General features: G+C 29.5%; 1 protein-coding gene across 1 annotated transcript; it reads right to left on the bottom strand.

The window, feature by feature from the left end:
- Positions 1 to 4450: 4450 nt before the first annotated feature.
- On the bottom strand, positions 4451 to 9371 carry LOC111613539 (BTB/POZ domain-containing protein 6-A-like). Its single transcript, XM_023354886.1, has 3 exons — positions 9150 to 9371; positions 5726 to 5967; positions 4451 to 5522 (listed from the first exon to the last, which is right to left on the bottom strand). Exons 2-3 carry the CDS (start codon positions 5965 to 5967, stop codon positions 4451 to 4453), a joined length of 1314 nt encoding a protein of 437 aa, XP_023210654.1. The 5' UTR covers positions 9150 to 9371.
- Positions 9372 to 10403: the final 1032 nt, after the last annotated feature.

Genomic DNA, 10403 nt, shown 5'->3' with positions numbered 1-10403 from the left:
TACATCGCTAGTATTCAATAATAATTATTAATTAATTAATTAATTAATTAACGGAGCCAATGACGAAGTGAATATCATTTAATGCTTCAGCTTATCATTTACAGATTTTTTATTTTATAGAAAATTATTTTATAAATTTACACCTATTTGCTGTACTCATAGGCAATTATATTTTATTACGATACAATACGTTTATTGCAATTACTTTAATAAAGAAAAGAAAAACATCATTTTGTATAAATTCACCAGTAACCAAGTGGATGAAACCATCGACTGCTGGTTCTTGGTCGTGTGTTCGCGCCTGCCAAGGGGAGTTTTCCGGATTTTCTTTACGTTTATAACACTGAAATAAAGGGCCAGTTTTTCGATAATATCCTCTCGTGGGACATCACCTCTGTATAGAATTAATCAAATCATTTCATCTGCAGAAAAGAAAAAAAAAAAGAATAAACTATTGAAATAATTTACTTTATAAAACATTCATACATATTAATTAATAATTCATTCTTTTAACGTTTATAACTAAAAATAAAAAAATTAATTTAAATCAGTTAACATTTATATATTTAAAATACATTTAGTTAATTTTCGACTCATTTTCGGTTTGTAAATATGAATGTAATGTATTGATAATATACTATCAACAAATGTTTTTTGTAAACATTTATTTCACAAACATGAGTATGAGGACAATTAGAAATAAGTTAAATTAAAATCGCTTATTAATACAGTTTTTTTTATTTAATTTCCTTTCACTGTGGGAACAAAGAGAGCATTTTTTCAGGCATACTTACTACCTAGCTGGCCATCAGCCTGAACAGCCAGTTGACAAGGCACGTGGCCTAACATGCCTGAGACAAATCACCCCTAAAAATTCCTGGCAGTTTTTGACCGCCGGGATTTATGGACTATGTTATTCCTTAAAACGTGTATAATAATTTATAAATATAGCTATAATTCCAGCGTGCAATAGTAATTTTTTATTTGTTTTATTATTAAATTATTTGAAATACTTTAAATATATTTATTGCCTTAACATTCTAATTTATTATAAATAAGTTATATTATACTTACCTACGTAGAGATTATGAAGAAAATAAACACTGTATTTCAGTTAATTAACTCTTTGGGTACAGAGCAATTTTTAATATTAATGTAATTAAACATAAAAAATATTTAAAAAACTGAAAAAAACGAAAGAAATGCGTTAATTTTGAAGAGAAACCTTCAAAGTTCAACTTTCATTGTCTCCCCTGGGCGAAATCTGAGGCAGATAAGTCATTGTGTTTACAGCTGGATGACCTTGAGAACACCTGGTGTTGGATTTCCCGGGACATTCTCATTGAAGTCTCAGGAGGAGACAGGTTTAAAGTAGGGTGAATACTAGCTAGCCGTATATTTTTAAATATTTTTAAAAATTACGTTTTTTATTGCGATTTCCGATCCCCCGACTAAATTAAACGTATATATAATAAAATTTATTAATTAAAAAAATTAAAAAACTATTGTAGGTCGTTTTTGACATCAGAAACTAGCTTTAAATGACTTTACAGAAGTAAAATGGGTGCACTAGAACGATGAATGAAATTTGATGTCAAACCATTAAAAACAATTAATTGTTAATCATGCGTCATTAGAGGTAGATTAAAATCGCAATAAAATTTTTTTGCGCCGGAAAAAATTAAAAAAAAAATTTAGAGACTTAAATAACATCCGAAAACCCAAAAAAATTTGTTTTAGAGGGTCCAAACGCCCGAGTTTTATGTAACGCTATGGAACTTGCCCGAGTTGTCTCGGGATAAGGGCTTAACTAAATGAAGAGATTTTATTAAATTATTTAATATATCAGTAAATATTTAAATTGTTAATATACAGGATTACTTATTCTTTAAATTGAAACGAAATTCAATTAAATATAAAAATATAAATTTAAAAAATAATTTTTATTCTACAAAAGAGATTATTTAAAATAACTAAAACAATAATGAATAAAAACTTATTTTTACGTTTCCGTTTCTGTTATAAGAGAACGATAGATCAGTCATAAAAATAATTACAAGCTGTTTACATTTTTGGACTTAGAGGACCGAAATGCAGAGAAATCCAAAAAAATTCGTATAAAAAATGTATGTATGAATGTTAGTGTGTCTGGGCGAAACATGATTTTGTTCACCCCTTTGAAGTTTAATTAATAACTTCTGCGCAGTTTGTCGAAAATCTCTGAAATTTCGCAGGGAGGTTTGTATATTACGGGAAATGATGCTATTAAATTTTGGCGGTTTAAGATCGAGGGAATGAGGAGATAAACGAGGTGAAATCTCCAACAGGGCCAGGATTAATGACAATTTTCCTTGTTATTAGCATTTACAATTTCTTTTTTTTGTATAAAATCCATTCCTACCCAGAAAATTAAGCTTTTTACCATTTAAAACAATTAAAGATATGTGAAGTTTTTAAAATAAAATATCATAACAGATGGCGTTACCGAAATTTTAAATGTTTTCGGGAAAGTTAAGCATCTCTTTGCTGGAGTTTTGAATGTGATTGTTACAGCAGGGTTTTTTTTATTGGGGGCGCAATTAATAGCAAAATGTGTGCATGTGAACCTCTGCAGTCATTTGCGAACTTTGAGAAATATGCAGTTATACTCTTACCTTCGTTTCCCCTACCGATCAGAAACTTTTACCTTTGTTTCTCTATCTAACTCTTTTTACATAAACTTCTCAAATACAGTAGAGTCCAGGAAACTCGACTTTCGATAACTCGGCACTCCGTAAAGTCGTCGTGTCATTCAAAAACAAAATATATTTAATTTGATTTTTACATCTAAAACTAGGATAAAATAAGTTATCGTTCTTCGGCAGCACTTAACATGAATTCCACATGCTGTTAAAGAATATAACCCTTTTCCATATTTCCACTGCAAAAGACTACGAAGTGAATACCACTAATTCGAAAGTAACTTTTTGTTTGAATATATCAAAGACAAGTTTGTCCAAGAGGACAGACTTGTCTTTGATATATTTAATAATAATCCAGCCATCGGACGGAAAAATTCAACAAAAATAAATTTTTAAATGTACCGTCGCCAGGGAGCAGCTTCAAAATCTACATCTTCCAGCACCTTTTCTAGTAGATATAAAGCAGAACCACCCATTGGTCAGATGGATGAAAAGTAAGTCGTCTGTGTCACCGATTCCTTTTACTTTTAATTGGATGTTTGCGTTTTTTAAAGGACATTTTTTACCTTTTGGCGGCATAAAGCCTAAAAAGGAAGGCCTGTCGCCATTAATGTGTATGTGTAGTCTGGAATGCGAAATAAATGGTGATCCCTCTTGGACAGACTTGTCTTTGATATATTTAATCGAAAGTAACTACTGAATAGTCAATATTTTTAAAAGTAAAATTTAACTACAAATAGATATAGTCAACTGGTTCGTAGTTAATACGTATATGAATTTGTACATATATTACCTTTACGAAAATTCTTCTATTTAGACTGGCATCATAGGTTTCTCTTATTTTACCATTAACATAGGAGTCTGTAAAACATGTCATTTTCGGTAACTCGCCAGCTTTTCACTCCATATCATGTTGAGTTTGTGAAACTCGAATGTATGTACTTAAATTATATAAGCAATTTTAATATTTTGAACGTGGTAGTAGTGTACGTTTTATAGTATATTTCCATTAACTATCACTACTGTTTACGGAGATGCAAACACCAGTTGGAGTGAAGATAAAGCGGAGTAATGGCCTAAGCTTGACTATGCCTTCAAAAAAATCCGAGGCGATGCTAAAGTTTTTTGAATTTAACCATGTTTTTTTCACAACTATCAGTTCTAAGTGCTAAAGAATATTTCCAGGAAGTGGTATTTATTATTAGTAGTACTATTCGGTACCACAAATAAAGCGTTCAACAAACTATTCGGTATTAGTAGTAGTACCACAAATAAAGCGAACGTAAAATTTGAACCATTCCACAATTTTAAGCATGTGTTGTAATAAAATATTTCACCATGATTATCGCATTACAAATTCAATTTAACTTAGTAATATACGTAAGAACTGTTATTACGTTGCTCAGAATCACATTTTACGGCATAACGGATGAAAGCCATTTCTCAAATGATGATGCAGTGATTACGCCAGTTTTCAAAGAGTTTTTTGTATAATTAGTTCCGTTTTGTCCAATATGAAGATTACAATAATTTACTCAATCAGGTGGTCAGTGAAGACGATTTTACATGGAATACTCTTTATATTTGCTACGAAAATGTTCCTCTAATACTAAAATTTTTACCCATATCTATAAATTATAGGTACACAATTGAATTATATATTTGAAGGTATAAAGTGTTTGAATACATAACATAAAATCTTGTTATATATTTAAATAAATTTATTACTTTTATTAATTACATATGTTTTCAAATATTATTAAAAAATTTCATATAATTTCTACAATAATTGCACTGAAATGGGTTGAATTTTCATTAAAATTTGTTCTTTCTAACTGGCTTGATAGAGAACAGTTTGATCTACAGGAGACAAACGTTGTGTGAGAAGACAGCGTTAAAGGCAATAACGGACTAAGAATAATTTCACAGATTTCATTCTTCTTCACAATAACTGGACGATATAAGAATACAGGTATATCGTTGATTCCTATTCGCTTTTCCTTTACAAATACAGTAATTTTTACAGTATTATGGCACCTTGCAGATGTCATCTTATTAGTAATTCTTAAAGTAACATCTATTTTTAATTTTACGGATGGTTCATAACTAGATCTTGTGAAACCAATTTTTAGGAAAACTCCCCATATACAAAGATTATGATTACGTGTTTTGAAAATTTCCGTTATAGTTGGAAAATTTCTAAAACACTGTAAATGACACCGACAAATCGAGTAAAAATGATACAATTTAAATGATCGAAACATCCTTGGATTGTACCATTGATGCACGTTGTATGAATTTACACCTAGTTTTTCTGCATTGCTACTTTTTCTTCGAACTATTTCAAATAGTTCATTTTTTGTTAGAAGACCATCAGTGGAAGGTGATCCTAACAACTCGCAATAAGTCATAGAAATGAATCTCACTTGTTGAATTAATGGAGAAACTTTTTCAAGTAATTTTTTAATGTCATTATCTTCAATTTGTTTCCTTCCCCACGCCACAACTGCATTGTACATATCTAATTCTGATTCCAATTTTAAATCATCCTTCGATACGATATCTAACATGGTTTCAAACTTCACAGTTAACAATTTCTTATTCTTGATAACTTCAGAAATGTCATCTTTAATGAACCTCCAACACGTTTCTCTTAATGGTTCTTCATTGATATCTTTTGCTATTTCGTATATTTCAAAAATGTAATCCTGACATAAATGATTATTCAAATAAGTGACACAAATTTTCTTCAAAGATGTTACCTTATATTTATGTGCAAAGCGCAAAGCTGATATTGTTTCGGATATAGAATTTAATGTTATTTCATCCACATAAATGTGCCTGTAATAATTATGTAATAATTGAAGTTAGAAGATAAATATATGTATATGTTAAACTTTCACTCAAGTTACAAATAAAAAATAATAATTAACATAGCCAATAAGTTAGAGTTAAAGCAGTTCTCTTAATTTAACTAAAAAGAGTAAGGCTATATATATTAATAAAATAATAATTATAACTAGTACATTAAATTATGAGCCTACTTTAAGAAAATATCAACAGCAGTGGAATCATCATCTGATAAAATTATTTTATATTTGTCATTTAACACTGAGCCATAAATCATATTGCAGAAAACCTCGCTGTATATTGATAACAGCAACTTGTGTGAAAGAAAAGATTTTTTGTTTTCACCGACAATTAGTGTAATATCTGATAATTCTTTTGTTGTCAGTAAGTAAGCAATCTTCTCATTTAAGTTTCTGGTTACTGACTGCCAGGCCATCTNTGAAAATATATTAGTTATTGCTTTAGAAATTCTCAGAAAAATAATTATAATTTAAAATTAATTCTTGACATCGTGCAGCGAAAATCAACATTAAATTCCACATTAAACACGGCAAAGCTTTTACTTATTTTGGAAAAACTTTTTCTAATTAAAATTATTAAGTTTTTCTTGCATATTTAATCTGCTTAAAGAAATATCTAGTGATGACACCATGCTGCATATGCACTTGTACGAATTGCCTGAAGATTTGAAAGAGAGGCTTTGAATTAACAAAGAACGTTCTTCGTGCTAGGAGTCAGTTTCAGTAAGAAACAAAGAAATAATTTTTCAAATTTTTAAAGATATTAGTAGACAATCAATAGACTAAATCGGTGACGTTTTAGAAATTTCGTATGGTTTCTCCACGACCTTTATCACGATGAGTTCAAAATGCATCGCATCTGAGAAAGTCAAAGAAAACGAGCAACATGAAAAATTCAGATAACATAAACAGAATAATTTCTAAAAATTAAAAATAAAAATATTCTAAAATAATAATTGTAAATTAACAATATTCCATTCATTAGTTTTTCTGTAATAGTGTGAATTTTTAAACTGCACAGTACTGTATATGGCTACAGTGACCAAACTGCGAAAGTAAGAATCATACGGCTCTTTCCGTGGATCCTTACTGTGGCTTCCGTATTCTTATGCAATTTTTCGTAAACTTTGTAATATTTAAAAGTTTCCTGACTATTATGTAGCGTGATATACACACGGATTCTAAGCGTAAACTTTACCCTATAACGGTTTGGTTTGGTTAAATTATGGCAATGCAACACTTGGGCGATCGGCCTAGAAAGAATGCCTCCCAGAGAATCTCTCTTTTTAAGGATAATTGGCACCTATTCAGGCGTTACAGATGTGGAATAAACCCGGAAAACTCCACGTGGTCAGCCCGTCCTGGAGAGTCGCGAACCCACGACCGAACGCCCAGTGTTCCGGGTCCAGAACCGCTTGATCACTAGTGAGTAAACTTTTTACGGGCAACTGAAAGCTAATTTAACTACGAATTTACGAATATACCATAAGTGTTTATCTAGCCGGATAGTCGAAGTGTTAAAGCGTCAGCCTACTGTTTTGAAGAACCCCGGATGGAATCTGGGCTAGTCGAAAAACGCCAGGAATTTTTCCTGAGCAGTCTGTCTGGATTTGTTGATTAACGTTCCTTACTTCACGACCGTCCATCCTGGCCACACCCATGATAAGCTTGAAAAATACCCTGTTATGGTCCACAGTGAGAAAAGAGTAAAAATGAGTATGCTACCACTAAAATAAAGTAACAGTGAATACAGTAATAGTTATAGTATTTTAACTGTATATAAAATCAACGCTCCAATAGAGGATGCTGTTAGGCAATACATGGCTTCTTTCGTGGTATCCTTGGTATATGGTTTACGAGTTACGAATATGAGAAAATTACATTTTATTATGATTTATTACTAATTAACGTAATTTTCTCATATTTATAAAATAGAAGAATTCAGTTTGAAGAATTCAGCTCGAGTCAGACTCGAGCGTGGTGCAGATGGGGTTGCTAACTGTTCTAATTAAAAACACTTTAAGATTAACTTCGATTGAAGACAATTATTATTTTTGAAAATATATTAGTTATTGCTTTAGAAATTCTCAGAAAAATAATTATAATTTAAAATTAATTCTTGACATCGTGCAGCGAAAATCAACATTAAATTCCACATTAAACACGGCAAAGCTTTTACTTATTTTGGAAAAACTTTTTCTAATTAAAATTATTAAGTTTTTCTTGCATATTTAATCTGCTTAAAGAAATATCTAGTGATGACACCATGCTGCATATGCACTTGTACGAATTGCCTGAAGATTTGAAAGAGAGGCTTTGAATTAACAAAGAACGTTCTTCGTGCTAGGAGTCAGTTTCAGTAAGAAACAAAGAAATAATTTTTCAAATTTTTAAAGATATTAGTAGACAATCAATAGACTAAATCGGTGACGTTTTAGAAATTTCGTATGGTTTCTCCACGACCTTTATCACGATGAGTTCAAAATGCATCGCATCTGAGAAAGTCAAAGAAAACGAGCAACATGAAAAATTCAGATAACATAAACAGAATAATTACTGCCGAAGATGCATTGCGTTTCTTCTACGATCCACAGAGCAAGCGCTTTTCGCTGACATGGATGGAAATCAGCCTTTTCACCAAGGCAGAATATATTTTGTCTCGACAGATCCAAGCAGAAGGCTCTTTTGGTGTAAAAGGCCTGCTGCGTTACTAGTTTATTGCTGACTGTAGATTCGTTAATAACGATTCCTACATCTATATTCTTCATTATCACTGCGGGGCGATAAGATGAAAACGGTCTCATCTCTGGCAAGCCCAACGATGAGTTTATCACAACGTCCTCATGTCTCGCACAATATATCATTTTATTATTACAAGTAAAACATCATTCTAATTATTATTGATTCATATAGTACCAAGATAAATTATAATACTCAATAATAATAATAATATGCTAGATAGCCCTAATGTTCAATCAATGTTAACTCGTTTATAATTAAAATATTAAAAAAATTTTAAAAAGCAGCCAAATTTCCAAAACAAAAATTATAGAAATTACTAAGAAAAAGTGAAATAAATTTAAATTTCATTAGCTTTGGAGCGAAACAACAATAAAAAAAGTTGCAATTAATTAAAAAATTATTGTAATTACGAGTTCAAAAAATGCAAGCAAAATTAAAAAAATAATAAATAAATAAATAATTATAAAAAACGATTATAAAACTAAAACTAAATTAATACTAAATAAATTAAATCTAGAAATAATAATTAAATTTATTTATTTTTATTTTTACAATTAAGCAGAAATATTCTGTAAGGCAATTGGGTACCTATCCTTGAAGTTAACGGATAAACAAACATACATTAAAAGATAATAAAACCCTGGCATTTACATTAAAACCGAAACTGAAACCAGACTAAAATTAAAAACAAAATCAAAATTAAATCAATGTTCGCTCCTCTACCGTCCCTCAATGGTGGCGCATCTTTTCCATATAAGTGTTAATATTTTTATGATGTACTCGTTATTTTAAGAAATTTATGATTTTAAACTTTTAATTTCACAAAATATAAATTATAACTTACAACATCGCTTACCTTTTGTTTATTAATCCAAACGGAAATTTTTATCTAAACGAAACTAGAATCAACAACTTTTTTGTTTCCACTTACACAAAGTCTACGCAGAAGCTTCAATATTCCTTAGAAAAACAGTTTACAAATTGGAGTATAGTAATTTAACGCTATACAAACATTGCAATATGTAGTAAAATTTATAAAATAAGTCAACTGTTTTATATGAGGTATACATTACTTATCAGTTCATCCTTTAATATCAAATGAACTTTGATTATCGAACTGTGAGATAACATAGAAAAATGAATAAGCACATTAAAAATATAGTGCAAAGTTTTGTTCTAATTTAATTATTTGTATAATAACATATTCGCAGTTATTGTGGTATAGAGAAAGAGCGATATCTTATCAAGAATGTTTCCGCATAAACTTATATGACAATGAACCGTGTCGTTAAATATTATACCAAGGAAATTATNATTACAAGTAAAACATCATTCTAATTATTATTGATTCATATAGTACCAAGATAAATTATAATACTCAATAATAATAATAATATGCTAGATAGCCCTAATGTTCAATCAATGTTAACTCGTTTATAATTAAAATATTAAAAAAATTTTAAAAAGCAGCCAAATTTCCAAAACAAAAATTATAGAAATTACTAAGAAAAAGTGAAATAAATTTAAATTTCATTAGCTTTGGAGCGAAACAACAATAAAAAAAGTTGCAATTAATTAAAAAATTATTGTAATTACGAGTTCAAAAAATGCAAGCAAAATTAAAAAAATAATAAATAAATAAATAATTATAAAAAACGATTATAAAACTAAAACTAAATTAATACTAAATAAATTAAATCTAGAAATAATAATTAAATTTATTTATTTTTATTTTTACAATTAAGCAGAAATATTCTGTAAGGCAATTGGGTACCTATCCTTGAAGTTAACGGATAAACAAACATACATTAAAAGATAATAAAACCCTGGCATTTACATTAAAACCGAAACTGAAACCAGACTAAAATTAAAAACAAAATCAAAATTAAATCAATGTTCGCTCCTCTACCGTCCCTCAATGGTGGCGCATCTTTTCCATATAAGTGTTAATATTTTTATGATGTACTCGTTATTTTAAGAAATTTATGATTTTAAACTTTTAATTTCACAAAATATAAATTATAACTTACAACATCGCTTACCTTTTGTTTATTAATCCAAACGGAAATTTTTATCTAAACGAAACTAGAATCAACAACTTTTTTGTTTC

This window comes from Centruroides sculpturatus, unplaced genomic scaffold, assembly GCF_000671375.1.
Source record: "Centruroides sculpturatus isolate CEXI.00-Female unplaced genomic scaffold, Cexi_2.0 scaffold1699, whole genome shotgun sequence".
In the NCBI taxonomy this organism is placed as follows: Eukaryota; Metazoa; Arthropoda; class Arachnida; order Scorpiones; family Buthidae; genus Centruroides; species Centruroides sculpturatus.
The sequence above is the reverse complement of the archived record's forward strand: the minus strand, read 5'-3'. Positions and strand labels throughout refer to the sequence as shown.

What these genes read in the sequence shown, in the direction of transcription:
- LOC111613539 (XM_023354886.1), bottom strand. Translation starts at nt 5,967, where the DNA reads ATGGCCTGGCAGTCAGTAACCAGAAACTTAAATGAGAAGATTGCTTAC. An exon ending in GCTGTTGATATTTTCTTAAA is followed by an intron (nt 5,523 to 5,725) that starts GTAGGCTCATAA and finishes TAATTATTACAG; the next exon opens with GCACATTTATGTGGATGAAA.